Source organism: Myotis daubentonii, chromosome 3 (genome assembly GCF_963259705.1).
Source record: "Myotis daubentonii chromosome 3, mMyoDau2.1, whole genome shotgun sequence".
NCBI classification, from domain to species: domain Eukaryota; kingdom Metazoa; phylum Chordata; class Mammalia; order Chiroptera; family Vespertilionidae; genus Myotis; species Myotis daubentonii.
In genome coordinates, this window is record NC_081842.1 from 204,065,280 (window position 1) to 204,080,879 (window position 15,600).

Here is a 15,600-nt window from a genome sequence, read left to right on the forward strand (position 1 = left end):
TAGCCCCGCCCCCAGCGGTGGCGCGAGATCCGAACGTTGGCGGAGGCGGTGGTGCCGGTTCCTGAGGCGGCTGGAGCCCGACCCGCGGAAGGCAAGCGAGGCCTCCTCAGCCGCCATGGGGCGCTCAGGCCCCGAGGAGGAGGCCTGCGGCGTGTGGCTGGACGCGGCGGCGCTGAAGAGGCGGAAGGTGCAGGTGGGGTGGTGGGCAGCGAGAGGTGTTTGGGGAGGGGGGAGGGACATTTTGGGGGACCGGGAGGTGATGAAGGTAAAGTCAGGGACTGAGAAGGAAGCAGCTTTGGGAATTCAATGGCGAGAGGGAGCGGAGTCTGCAGAAAGGGTGAAACATGGAGTCTGGGGAGGGCGGGAGGGAGCGGAGTCTGCAGAAAGGGTGAAACATGGAGTCTGGGGAGGGCGGGAGGGAGCGGAGTCTGCAGAAAGGGTGAAACATGGAGTCTGGGGAGGGCGGGAGGGAGGCGGACGGGAGGGATTCCCAGAGACTGGGACTTGGGAGGTGTGGGGCGACTCCTCAGGGACTCGGAGCCCTGAGGCGGCCGGAGGAGAGGCTGAAGAGGGGTGGGGGGACCTGCAATAATGGCAATATTGAAAATGAAAGAAAAAGAAAAAAAGGAAAGAAAAGGCTGAAGTATTGGGATCTTCTCATTCTGAGTAGCCGCCAGCTTGCAGGCGGTCTACCTGAGAGGACCACGAACTTCAGGGGGAAAGAATGGAAGAGACGGGGAAGGGAGCCGGCCCCGCGCTTATTGAGCGCCTCCTGGGTGCAGACACGGTGCTGAACACTGAATATGCGCCATCGGTGTCGGCGCCATCGCCCTGGGGGCACGCGGACCCGAGGCGGCGGCCCGCCCGGGGCATCCAACCAGGAAGGTTGGACATCACACCCAGGTTTGCCACACGTTCAGGATTCTGTGTCAGTCGTTACGAAGGAGCAAAAGTGTGAGGTAATCTTCAATGTTTTGAGCATTTTATGCTGGACATGGTGCTGAGTGTCCCAGTCATGTTATCTTGTTGGTGCAGCTTTATATGGTGGGGAGACTAATGATACCCATTTTATACACGAAAACTGAGGCTCAGAACACACGGAGGGCAGGATTCTTGCTCTAAAGTGGGAAGAAAGGAGGTGCACTTGGCTGAAGTATCCCCAGTCTCATTAATGGTAGGTAGTCACAAAAACAGTGAAGTAGATACTACCATTATTTTTTTTAAAGATGAAAAAAAAATCGAGGCTTAGGTTAAGAAATATTCCCACGTAAGCAGGGGCTCAAACCCCGTCCTTACTGCTGCAGAGGCCAGTGTTCTTATTCTTCTACAAGGCAGAGTATCGGCCCAGGTGGGTGGTTTCAAGGGAAAGGGGACTTTGGAGGTGAGAGGGATGATCATGATTTGGGATTATCAAGGAAGATTTAACTGAGCAGGTCGAACAGGACTTGAGATTAGCCAGGTGTGCTGAATCTGGATAGTTTGGATAATAGTCTCAAGACCAGGTGGTTAACGGTTAACCACCCAGTGGTCAGCAAACTGCGAGCCACATGCGGCTCTTTGCCCCCTTGAGTGTGGCTCTTCCTAAGCCTTAGGAGTACCCTAATTAAGTTAATAACAATGTACCTACCTATATAGTTTAAGTTTAAAAAATTTGGCTCCCAAAAGAAATTTCAGTTGTACTGTTGATATTTGGCTCTGTTGACTAATGAGTTTGCCAACCACTGGACCGTTAGCCTAATCTAAACCATGAATGACAGTCTTTTCTTTGGGTGGCTTCAGCTTGCTTGAGTAAAAACAATTGAGTATTGTTTAAAAAAAAACCTCTTACAGCCCAGCAGGTGTTGCTCAGTGGTTGAGCGCTGACCTATGAACCAGGAGGTCACAGTTCGATTCTCCTGTCCAGGCACATGTCTGGATTCATACCTGGGTTGCATGCCTGGGTTGTGGGCTGGATCCCCAGTCGGGGGTGTGCAGGAGGTAGATGATTCTCTCTCATCATTGCTGTTTCTGTCTCTTTCCCTCTCCCTTACTCTCTCTGAATTCAATACAAACAAAAAAGTCCAGCTGGCACGGCTCAGTGGTTAGGTGTGGACCTATGAACCAGGAGGTCGCCAGTTCTATTCCTGGTCGGGACACAGGTCCCGGTTGTGGGCTTGATCCCCAGCGTGGGAGGCAGCCAATCAATGATTCTCATCATTGATGTTTTTATCTCTCTATCTCCATTCCTCTCTGAAAATCAATAAAAATATATTTTTAAAAAGAGGAAAAAAAACCAAACACATCTTACAACTAAAGCCATTTTTTAAGAAGTAGCAAATGAGCCACCTGCTCCTTTAATTTTTTTAAACAAAGTTTTGGGGATAGGTAATACAGTCACATGGTACATAATTTAAAATGTACAGGATATACAGTAAAGTATCTCTCTAATAGTCCTAACCATCCTTCCCCATCTCCAAGGCCATGACTTTCTTATGTATCTTTCTAGAGTTATTCTATGCATCTACAAGCAAATCATATTTTCTTTCTTATAAGTAGGATCATATTATTCATTGTTCTGCAATTTGCTTTTTCACTTATTGCACATTATGGATCATTTCATATGCATTCATAAAGAGCTGCTCCATTTTTTTTAATTATATTTTTTATTGATTAAGATATTACATACGTGTCCTTATCCCCACGTTACCTCCCCCCCACCCCCCACCCCCGCTCATGCCCTCACTCCCCCCTCCCCCTTGTCTGTGTCCATTGGTTAGGCCTATATGCTTGCATGTAAGTCCTTTGGCTGATCTTTCCCCCTTACCCCCACCCTCCCCTACCTTCCCTCCAAGGCCCAACAGTCCAATCAATGCCTCTCCGTCTCTGGATCAGTCCTTGTTCATCAGTTTATGTTGTTCATTATATTCCACAAATGAGTGAGATCATGTGGTATTTATCCTTCTCTGACTGGCTTATTTCACTTAGCATAATGACCTCCAGTTCCATCCATGCTGTGGCAAATGGTAAGAGTTCCTTTTTCTTCTTCCTCTTCTTAAAGAATACCTTTCAGCATTTCATATAATGCTGGTTTGGTGGTGATGAACTCCTTTAGCTTTTTCTTATCTGTGAAGCTCTTTATCTGACCTTCAATTCTGAATGATAGCTTTGCTGGATAAAGTAATCTTGGTTGTAGGTTCTTGCTATTCATCACTTTGAATATTTCTTTTTTTTTTTTTTAATTTTTTTAAAAATATATTTTATTGATTTTTTACAGAGAGGAAGGGAGAGAGATAGTTAGAAACATCGATGAGAGAGAAACATCGATCAGCTGCCTCCTGCACATCTCCCACCGGGGACATGCCCGCAACCCAGGTACATGCCCGCAACCCAGGTACATGCCCTCGACTGGAATCGAACCTGGGACCTTTCAGTCCACAGGCCGACGCTCTATCCACTGAGCCAAACCGGTTTTGGCCACTTTGAATATTTCTTGCCACTCTCTTCTGGCCTGCATGGTTTCTGTTGAGAAATCAGCTGACAGTCGTACGGGTATTCCCTTGTAGGTAACTGAGTTTCTTTCTCTTGCTGCTTTTAAGATTCTCTCTTTGTCTTTTTCTCTTGGCATTTTAATTATGATGTGTCTTGGTGTGGTCCTCCTTGGATTCCTTTTGTTTGGGGTTCTCTACGCTTCCTGGACTTGTAAGTCTATTTCTTTCACCAGGTAGGGGAAGTTTTCTGTCATTATTTCTTCAAATAGGTTTTCAATATCTTGCTCTCTCTCTTCTTTTGGCACCCCTATAATTCTGATGTTGGTGCGCTTGAAGCTGTCCCAGAGGCTCCTTACACTATCTTCATATTTTTGGATTCTTTTTGCTTTTTCGGTTGGGCCTTTTTTGTTTCTTCGTATTTCAAATCTTTGACTTGATTCTTGGGATCCTCTTGTCTGCTGTTGGATCTCTGTATATTATTCTTTATTTCAGTCAGTGTATGCTTAATTTCTAGTTGGTCTTTTTTCATATCCTCCAGGGTCTCACTAAATTTATCGGCGGTTTCCAGATAATTCTTGAAAAACCTTATAAACGTGGTTTTGAACTCTATATCCAGTGGTTTGCTTTCCTCCATTTCTGTCATTTGTGACCTGTTTCTTTGTCTCCGCATTTTTTATGCTTCCCTGTGTTGGTAGAGTGGTTTTGTGTGCTAGGTGTCCTATAGGGCCCAGTGGCTCAGCCTCCCCAGTTACCTGAGGTGGACACTCTTGGTGCACCCCCTTGTGGGCTTTGTGCACAGTCTTGTTGTAGTTATGCCGTGATTGTTGTTGGTATCACTGGGAGGAATTGACCTCCAGGCCAACTGGCTGTGAGAATCAGCTGTGTCTGCAGTGGGAGAACTTCTGTGCTGGAGACACCCCTCCGGGGCAAGACTTGCTTCATTGGGGCTTTGGTGCTCACTGAGTCTGCCCCCTGAGTGTGTCCCTTATGGATCTGAGGAGTTGTAATTGGATGGTCCCACTCTGACCACTGGGTACACTGGCTCTTGGATCTAAGGAGGTGCTAATTTAGCCTCTGCCTGAGGCTACCCAGCAGGAGCTACGAGGATATCTGCAGATTCCCCTTCCTTGTTTGGGGCTTGGAGGCCCAACTGTGAAGCAATGCAAGCTGCTGTGGGGCCTTGGGCCTTCTCTTGGAAGTTCTGGGTCTGTCTGGCCCTTCCTTGTTTGGGGCTTGGAGGTGCCCAAATGAGGCCCAACTGTGAAGCAATGCAAGCTGCTGTGGGGCCTTGGGCCTTCTCTTGGAAGTTCTGGGTCTGTCTGGCCCAGCTGCAATTTGTTAGGTAATTTTCAGATTGCAAAGGGCCAGGGCATTCATATGCAAAAGCCTCTGCTGCAGCCTGGGTGGGGCGGGGTCTCAGGGAATCAACAGGGTGGAGCAAGCAGCTATGGCTGATCCTCAGCCCTGCCCTAAGGGGCCCCGCGTCTCAGTGTCCCATTAATTGCTGCAAGCACCTTTGAGAGAAAGCCGCCCTCAAGTTCCGAGTTCTGCCTGCTGCCAGACAGTCCAGTTTCTCCCCATATGAGTCCTGGGTCCCCCGAGGCTTCCCGGAACCGGAGTTCAGAGCAGTCGGGAGCTTGTGACTCCCTCCCGATTCAAAAAGACAGCCGCGTCCTCAGGTGCCCGCCCCTTTCCGCGCGTGCGCTCGAGCCTCCGTACCTCTGCACTTTACTTCCGCAGCTCCTCTGAGTCTCAGTGTGCTTTTCTCTTTCCTTCCAGTTGTAGAACTTCCACTCAGCCAGCCTTCCTGTAGTTCTGGATGATGTCCGTTTTGTCTTTTCATTGTATTTTTGAAGTTGTTGTGGGAGGCATCAATTTCCGGTGTTTACCTATGCCGCCATCTTGGTTCGACCTGCTCCATTCTTTTTAAAGACTATATAGCATTCCATTACATGGAACAGTATCCATTAATGAGACATTATTGTTTTAGTCTGTTCTGGTGAGGACTTTCTTCCTGTCTTTCAGATGGCCACATTCTCACATTTTCACTGTGTGCTCACATGGCCTTTTCTTGGTGCATGTTGCAGGGTGAGAGGGGGAAAGTGGGGGAGAGATGGGGGGAGAAAGAGATACAAATTGTTCTTCTCAGATGTTGCAATTTTTATAAATTGAAGGCAAAATCCTCTGCTAGCAAAAAGATTACAGTTCTGATCCTCATTTTATTGAGGTGGTCTAGAAGCTATTAAAAAAAATTTTTAACTTCCACAGCTGAACATCTTTAAAAAAAAAAAAAGGGGGTTGTCCTGCCAGGTGACTTAGTTGGTTGGAGCATCATCCCATACACCAAAAGGTTTTGGGTTTGATTCCCTGTCAGGGCACAACCTTGGTTGTGGGTTCCACTCTGGTTGGGGCGCATACAAAGATGTAAGTTGTTTGGAAAGAATTTACATTGGCTATATAGATAAAGGGAGAGGGAGAAGGGGAAGTGGAGCTAGTTCTGGGATAAGCACAATCTGTAAGGAGGAAGTGTTTGCTTCTTTGGATGGATGGGCAACGGTCCAGAAAGTTCATGCATATGCATGATGAGATGGCTCTAGGGTTCAATTGCACCTGGCTGTTATCTTGGAAAATGACAGAAATAGCCACCTGGAAGTTAATTCAAAGTTCCAACACACACATGGGTGGCTGTGAGCGTCCTCCCATGCACAGAAGGTTTGTTGGTTTGATTCCCACCTGGTCAGGCACATCTGGGTCTCTTGGTCTCTCTCTCCCTCTCTTTCCCCCTTTTCCTCCCTTCTCCCTTGCCTCCCTTTCTTCTTCTCTCTCTGGTGTGGATTAAAAAAAAGTTCCAACTCACACTCAGGAATGTAAGCAGTCTTGTTGGTTTTTGCCTGCAGTTTTAACTGATTAACCCCTTCTTGTCTCTTCCTTCCATTCTCTGGCCTGCTGCAATTTAATTTAGGACTTTTCAGAATATCCTTTCAAACCAAATTGCAATATCTCTGAGATTTGTGTATATTTGGGAAGAAGGCCAGTATGGCTGAACAGAATGAGGCAGACAAGAGTGAATGAGATCTAAAAGGTGTGAGAGGGCATACATGGACAGATCCTGACTTATGGGGGTTGGGGCTTCAACATAGGACTTTTGGGAAGATACATTTCAGTCCATTGCATTTTGTGTGTGTGTGTGTGTGTGTGTGTGTGTGTGTGTGTGTGTGTGTGTTTACCAGTCCTTTACTGACGAAAAGTTATCTCCAATCTTTTGTTATTAAAAGCACTTCTGTAATGGAAAATTTATACACACATCATTTTGCATATACTAATATATGAATGTATCTGTAGGATGAATTTCTAGAAATGGAACCACTAGGTCTGTAGTGGAACGTATCTGTTTTTAAAATTAAGAATATGAAACCTATGATTTTGTTTAGTAAATACAAAAGTCTCTCCCTTCTATACAATAGTTAAAGTTTGGATCACTTCAGAAACCTGAAACATATTTTCTACAATGCAGGAATTCCTGAGAGAAGACCTTGTGTTAACTAAGCTTGTTAAATCAGTAGTTTAAAGTTATCTTGCTTCCTTGGTAACCTTTTTGTTCTTCTCTAGTTTGTGAGTTAACAAGCAAAAAAGTATAAGCTGTATCATATTATAGCACAGGTAGAATGGTGACTGTTTTTTCCCCAAATATAGAAGAAAAGACTAATTTATGGTTGGTGGGAAAATACACATATTTATAAAAAATGATCAAAATGTGCAATGGGTATTTATTACTCCTGAATTAGGAATAAGCCTTTTATTATTAGAATACATTCTGGAATGACACATGTGCTGAGTGGAAAACTTGTATACTTGTTTAATTTAGAAAGAGGAGAGAAATGGAAGAGAATTAGGAAGAGTTCAGAAGAGAGAAAGGGAGTAACCCACAGAGGAGTCCAGTAATTTGTCTCTATGTCTGCAACTCTGTCACCCCAAATTATACCCCTTCTTCCTTTCCTTCCTTCCTTCCTTCCTTCCTTCCTTCCTTCCTTCCTTCCTTCCTTCTTTCCTCCTTCCCCCCCCCCCCCCATTAATCCTCACCTGAAGGAGGGAGGGGGGGGGGAGAGAGAAACATTGATACGAGAGAGACACATCGATTGGTTGCTTCTCATCTGCACCCGACCAAGGCTGGAGATAGAATCTGCAACCAGGAATTGAACTGGAAACTCTTAGGTCCACAGACTGATTGATGCTTTAACCATTGAACAACACCTGCCAGGGCTCCATTTTCTTTCATGGTGTTAATGATGAAAACATTTGTTCTGCTGATCTAGTGTATGGTGGGAATCCTCTCTCCAAGATCTCTAGGGCCTTACCATCCTCTGATTTCTGGAGGCCTGAACCTTATGACCACAGTCATTGATATCATTTCCTGCCTCGTTAGTTTATTCCCAAAGAGTCCTGTTTAAAACTTTGGTTCCCCCACTAGTTCCTGTTTCTCTGACTTTAAGACTTCCAGCCCATAGCAAAACACTAAAGGCTCCCTTTTACACAATGTAGAAACCTGCCACTTCCTAAAGTAGCTATGAAATAAACACAGGTTTGTTTGAGTTTTGTTTTTTTTAAATGTATTTTTATTGATTTCAGAGGAAAGGAGAGGAAGAGATAGAAACATCAGTGATAAGAGAGAATCATTGATTGGCTGTCACCTGCACGCCCCCTACTGGGGACCGAACCCCAAGTGTCTGCCCTGACTGGGAATAGAACTGTGACCTCCTGGTTCATAGGTCGACACTCAACCACTGAGCCAAGCTGGCTAGGGTAGGAGTTCTTTACATATATTGGATATTAATCCCTTATTAGATAATATGATTTGCAAATATTTCTCCCATTCTATATGTTGTCTTTTCACTTTTTTTAAAAAAAAATATATTTTATTGATTTTTTTACAGAGAGGAAGGGAGAGGGCTAGAGAGTTAGAAACATCGATGAGAGAGAAACATCGATCAGCTGCCTCCTGCACACTCCCCACTGGGGATGTGCCCGCAACCAAGGTACGTGCCCTTGACCAGAATCAAACCCGGGGACCCTTGAGTCCACAGGCCGATGCTCTATCCACTGAGCCAAACCGGTTAGGGCTCTTTTCACTTTCTTGATAGTGTCCTTTGAGGCACAAAAGCTTTTTACTTTTGACAAATTCCAATTCATTTTTTTCTTTTGTTGCCTTTGGTTTTATTGAAAAGACTCAATTCACATTGAATCTACTCTGAGGGTTTATTTCTGGGCTCTGTATTCTCTTTCAAATATCAGTTTCTAGATTACTTTGGTAATTTGTTAATTACCTTTAGAGTAAACATTCACAATTTCAGTGACTATACCCTTTCATCCTATCTGTGTTTTGGACCTTATGTGTGACATCAGTTTTACAGTTACAGGAGCTCATCTTAGCTTTGCTCACAGTATTAGAAAAGCCGTAGTTAGTGTTTTCTGACAGCGTTGTTGATGTTGAAAATGTAATGAGTAGGTATATATATATAAAACAGAAACAGGAATGTATCCTTCCTATATATCCATCCTCTTTGTAAAATATTTATTGAATTGAGTACTTACTATATTAAGCTAGTTGTGTGGAGGATAGAAAGACAAGTGAGTCAAATGTTGATCCTAGGGTTTTGTAGGAGAAGTCTTTTTTTAAAATATATTTTATTGATTTTTCACAGAGAGGAAGGGAGAGAGATAGAAAGTTAGAAACATCGATGAGAGAGAAACATCGATCAGCTGCCTCCTGCACATCTCCCACTGGGGATGTGCCCGCAACCCAGGTACATGCCCTTGACCGGAATGGAACCCGGGACCTTTCAGTCCGCAGGCCGACACTCTATCCACCGAGCCAAACCGGTTTCGGCGTAGGAGAAGTCTTGAAATATCAAGTGATAAATGTGAAGTTCAAAAGAGGAAGAGGTCACATATGGCTGTAGGAATCAGAAATGTTTGGGGATGAGCTGAAGAATATGTAGCATTTCAGAGTTGGGTGTGAAAAAGGCCCTTCTGTGTGAAGCACAAAAGTGAGGAAGGTGGAGGCCATAATAGGAACTGGCATCTAGCTCAATATTGTGATAGATGGTACATGAAGGGTTTTTGGTAATGGAGGGAAAGGTAAACTGGAATACGAAAGTGTGCAGTCTAATAGTCCACCCTTTATGCTATAGGTAGCAGAGAAGCTATTGATAGAACAATGTGACGGTATGATCACAGTTGTTCTTTAAGAAGATTGATCTATATGTGGGACTGATTGAACAGGTAGTGAATGGGAACCTGACCGGTTAAGAGATTGTTGTAATAAATAGTTTAGGACTAGGCAAGAGTTTATGAAATCCTGAACTAGGGTAGGGTGTTACTTGTTTTGCAGGTTTGGAAAGGTTGAAGTAAGTTTTGATTTAAAACTTTGTTACTAATTCAACAGAGCTTATTTATATTGCTAGAGATGAGAATCCTGATAGCTTTTCTTGGTCAGACTCCTTAAATAATTTTCCTTATTAGATAGCACATCCTTTCAGCCTGATTTGATGAGGCATGATAGTGACTGGTTGGAAAGGTTTTTGTTCAGAATGTCATCAAATTAATGCTATAAGAGACTAAGGAGGAAGGGGGGACTTGGTGATGATGCTGTCAGTGAATAGAAGCGGGAAGAAATCAGTATGAGCCCTGGGAAGCCTAAAGGCGGTAGTATGACAAAAAGAATGAAATACACACATTCATGTATTTCACAGCTATGTTAGCTTATATGGGAAGTGAGACTTATATATAAATTCAAGACCAGAGCGACCATTATAAAAAAGGAAGTTGGATCAAATTATGTACTAGACTTGTACTGAAGGCCACATGAATCATAAAGGAATTAAATTGGTTTGAAAGCAGGACTTGAAGACAAGCTTATAGATAAATAATCAAAAGAGAAAAAGATGGAATGAAGGCTAAAGTGAAATTAAATTCTGTGAAAGAATAAAACATTTTCTAACGAGAAGAGGAGTGAAGTATATGATCCCAGATCTGCTTTGATACTTTGTGGAGTATAAGAAAGGGTCACAATTTGGGGATGATTTGCAGCCAAAAAATAAAAATAAAATAAGCATCACATTCTATAAGAAGATATCACAGAGGATACTTATAATACAAGAAGAGCAGGAGCTCTGTCATTGTAGGAAGTCAGTTTTTCCTTCCACCACTCTGAAAGAAGAAAACTTGACGGGACCATGAATGTGATATACCAAAGAACGAGAGATTCTTTGGTTTGGAGGGAACATGTTCCTTGAGATTGGATTGGTTAGGGCATTCTTATAGGTAAGAATTGTTAACACCTAGGTTATGGCTCACCAAGGGGGTTTGATCCTATAGGAACCCTATGCCTATTAGCCAGGCATAACGTATACACTGGGGCTGCCTTTGTTTTGAGGTGGGGGATAATCTACTGAGGGACTTTGAGCCTGGGCCCCTCTCAGTTCCAGATGACCTGTTCTTACTCAGTCTTAACATTCCATTGAGATAAATGTGGATCCTTCTAAGAAATCTACAGTTGGGGCAACATCACTCAGGACATCACTCTGACCTAAGGAATAAACGTCCCATTTACTCCTGCTAAGTGTGGTCATGTTGGTGAAAAGCTTTAGTCCTACATGTTTTGCTAACTGAGGTCTTACTGTTTGTCTTCTGATAAACACTAGTTTTTTGTTTTTGTTTTTTTAATGGGACTTAGCATACTTTTAGTAAATTTAAAAAAATATTTATTTTTATTGATTCCAGAAAGGAAGGGAGAGGGAAAGAGAGATAGAAACATCAATAATGAGAGAGAATCATTGATTAGCTGCCTCCTGCATGCCCCACACTGGGGATCGAACTGTGACCTCCTGATTCATAGGTCAATACTTAACCACTGAGCCACGCCAGCTGGGCTAGTTGTAGTAATTTTAATAGCTATTATTAGTTTGTCCCCCACCCTCACCCCCCTTAAGCTATAAGCTTTACCAGGGCAGAAACAGTCTGTTTTGTTCATCACTATATTTCCAGTAGTTATCACATAGGTGCTCAAATACTTGTTCACATACTAACACATTATTTCATATATCTAGGATGTATGTTTCATAAAAATCTAGAGACTTATGTGCCTGCTTGGACTTCTCATAGCATGGTAGCCAGGTTCAAATAGGGAGCATCTTAAGAAAGCAAGGCATTTTTGTGACCTTGTTTGGGAAATCATGTACTGTTACTTCAATCATACTTTGTCAGGTAGTGACAGAGTTCTTCAGAACCAAGTTCAAGGTGAGATCTCACCACTTGATGGGAGGAGTGGCAAGTTCACATTATAAGAGCATGTGAAATAGGAGATCTTGTATTGGCCATCTTTGACAAAGACAGTCAATTACAGTTTTTTGTAGTTTTCATCAAATTAAAAAACAATTTTACTCATAATTTCTTCAAGTATATTTTGTTCTCATCTGCCTTGTTTTTGGAATTCTAATTATATGTATGCTTGTTAGCCCATAGATCATTAAAACTTTTATTCTTTTCAGTTTTTTCTCTCTCTTCATTTTGAATAGTTTATATTGTCTTCAGGTTCACTGCTATGTTCTTCAGTAGTCTCTAACCTTTGAGCATATTTATATTAAACTAGGGGCCCAGTGCATGAATTCGTGCACCTTGAAAGGGCCTGTGGGCCTCGAGGCTGCGGTGAGCACAGGGGTGGATCTCAGCCCATCCTCCTGCTGCGGCCCCCAGTCCCGTCTACCGGCAGCCCTGCTCCCGCCGCCACCATTCCCACCTGCCGATGGCGCCGCCCCGGTCACACCCACTGATGGCACGGAACAATTGGGGCCTGGCGCCAGCAGCGGTACGAGTGGCGGCTGCTGCCCCAGTTGCCCCTCACGAGCAGGGGGAGGTGGAGAAGCCCTGAGCGGTGATTGGGGCCAGTGCTGGGCGCCGGCAGTGGGTGTGAGCAGTGGCTCTGGTGCCGGCAGCAGGTGCGAGCACCCAGTGGGACTGTGGCGTGTAGGAGCAAAGAATTTTCAGTATCCACCAGAGGCTTGACCGGTTCCCTGCCTTGGTCTGGCTCCCCCACTTACCCGCTCCACCATCCCGCCAGGGCTGACACCTGCCATGGTCCATGCGCGCACCCCCTGGTGGTCAGTGCACATCATAGTGACTGGTTGTTCCACCCCGTTCGGTCTATTTGCGTATTAGGGGGATATATATATATATATATATATATATGTTTTAAGGTTTGTCTGCTAATTCTGTCATCCCTGGGTCTGTTTCTATTAACTGATTCCCCTCACCCCAAATTTTTATAATTTCCAAATATAAAAATAAAATATTTTCCTGCGTCTTCACATATCTAGTAAATTTTTTTTTTTTTTTTTGTCTAGTAATTTTTTATTGTATACTAGCAACTTCAGTGCTACATTTTTAGGTGTCTAGATTTTGTTGTCTTGAAAGAATATTGAAACTTGTTTAGGTAAATAGTTACTTGCTAATCAGCTTGCTACTATAAATGTTTGTTTTTAAGCCTTGTTAAGGCTGTTTTGGAATAGCTTTTGCTCTAGGGCTAGTTTAGCTCTAAGTCTAGGGGTGATCCTTCTGAGAACTCCACCAAATTTAAGGAGTTCCCTCTACTGTGGCTATAACCTATCCCAGACCTGTGTGAGCTCTGGGAATTAATCAGTTTGCAATCCTGGCATTTCTTTGGCCCCATGGGTTGTCACCTAACACATGGGTAGGTTAGTATTCAGTAATAGACTCAAGGGATCTCTATATAGATTTCCGGATGTATTTCTCTGTGCTGCAAATCCCAGCCACCTCAGCTTCCTCAAATTCTAATCACAATTTATTCCATCAAGCAAGATGTGGTACCTTTTTTTTTTTTTTTAATATATATTTTATTGATTTTTTTTACAGAGAGGAAGGGAGAGGGATAGTCAGAAACATCGATGAGAGAGAAACATCTGTCAGCTGTCTCCTGCACAACCCCTACTGGGGATGTGCCCACAACCAAAGTACATGCCCTTGACCAGAATCGAACCTGGGACCCTTCAGTCCACAGGCCGACGTTCCACTGAGCCAAACCGGTTAGGCGCCGTGGTCAGCAAACCATGGCTCGCGAGCCACATGTGGCTCTTTGGCCCCTTGAGTGTGGCTCTTCCACAAAATACCACGTGCGGGTGCGTACATACAGTGAGATTGAAACTTCATGGCCCATGTGCAAAAGTCGGTATTTTGTGGAAGAGCCACACTCAAGGGGCCAAAGAGCTGCCTGTGGCTCGCAAGCCGCAGTTTGCTGACCACTGGGTTAGGGCAAAATGTGGTACTCTTGCCACTCTGTACACTGTAGTCTGGCAAGTTCTTTCAAACAGAAAACTAGGGTGATCACAGGGCTCACCTTATTTGTTTTCCTTCTTAAAAATCCTTTTCAGGGATCACAATCCTGCACTGAATGTTACCTATTGTCTAAAACCAGTTGTTTCATGTAACTTATCCAGATTTCTAGTTTTGTATGGTAAAAGGGAGAGTTCTATACACTATTATAAGTCAAAGTATGAATTTTAAATCCAGGATTTCTTTTTTCGTTTCAACCACTTAAGTTTTTAATTTCCAAATATAAAAATAAAATGAAGTCAGCTTTGGGCTAGAATTAATAATTTGGGTTCAGGTTTCGCGCCTACTTCTAACTTGCTGCATGAATATTGGTAAATCCCATTTCGTCTTTGACTTTTACAGCCAAATTAAATTGAATATAACCCTATTCTCACTAGTTCTCAGGCATTCCATAGCAAGCAAATAGAAATAAAAAACCACACTAAATAAGGATGAGGTTATAAAAGTTGACACTTCCAAAACCTCTTTGGTCCATCTTCCAATTCATACTTTTTTGTAAAGTATAAAGGGGCCTGAAATGAAAGTATGGTAAGACTGATGCTGTTTCATTGCCTTTCCTCCTACTGAGCGCCAGGAACTGTGTAAGACTTACGTGAATTAACTCACCAAATCCTCCTCACTGTCCAATGGGATAGGTAATGTTATTTGACCCCATTTCTCACATGAAAATGAGACACAGAGATTAAGCAACTTGCAGAGGGTCATATAGCTAAGTAGCAGAGGCAGAATTGGAATTGATTTGAACCCAAGCTGTGTGACTCAGGAGCCACGCTCTTAACCACTGTGTGACTATTTGAAAACTTGAAATGCATCAATTGCTGCTGATGGAGAATCATTGTTTGTAACTGTTAAATTCATCCTCGAATCCCTTCAACAACCCTGTTTGTTTAGTCAGCCTGATTTCCATGAGGAAGCAGAAAGATTGGGCTATAGTTGGAATATGTGATTCCTGAGAAAAACACACCGTCAGTATTGCAGGAAATGACGGAAGATGATATACAGCAAAAACTACCTGGGAAATAGGATCTGAGGGGAGTCCAAAGGATCCAGTGGGGAGTCACTGGCATTTACTGAATTTCTCCTGACTGGCAACTGTTTTGATATTAATAATTTCTATTCTTTTTCTCCTAATTTTCAGACACATTTAATCAAGTCAAGAACCAAAATGCTACCTCTCTTGCCTAGGGAGAGAAAGGATACTCAAAGAACTCCACCTGCAGGCGTTCGGCAGACCAGCATTGCTTCCTTCCTCACCTTGCAGTCGGGTATGGTGACCTGCCTGGGCGCACCCAGGGAGCAAAAAGGAGTGCATTCATTCTTTCATGCTGGAACATTCATAAGTGACACCAGTGCATAGCTCACCTATTAGAAGAGGTTATAAAACAAAATCATCGCCTTCTGAAAAGCAATATATACATGCTTTTTACAAACATATTTTTCTGGTTCTGTTTTGCTCAGTCTAATATTAAGTATTTGTATTCCCTGTCAGAGCAGTGAGGACAGGTATACTTGGGAGTTGAGGGTCTATAGGGGAGCTGACCTTTAGTTAGGGGTATGTCTTGGATTGGCCACAAGTAGTCTGCATGATTAATTGATAATTAATATTTTTGTATGAAGCGTCTCAAATTAGCCAAGGTGCAACAATGTTTTTTTCTTAGAAAGGTTTGCATAAAGTTGGCTTGTGTCTCAACATCCTTTGACGGTTCTTTGCCTGCATGTCCCACTTCAG

General features: G+C 43.4%; 1 protein-coding gene across 1 annotated transcript in view; it reads left to right on the forward strand.

Moving 5' to 3' along the window:
• Nucleotides 1–15,600, forward strand: part of AUNIP (aurora kinase A and ninein interacting protein) — a 19,355-nt gene continuing 3,755 nt past the window's right edge. The window contains 2 exon segments of the mRNA XM_059690757.1: nt 1–193; nt 15,010–15,136. Coding sequence (XP_059546740.1) covers nt 116–193; nt 15,010–15,136 — 205 coding nt within the window. The 5' untranslated portion in view covers nt 1–115.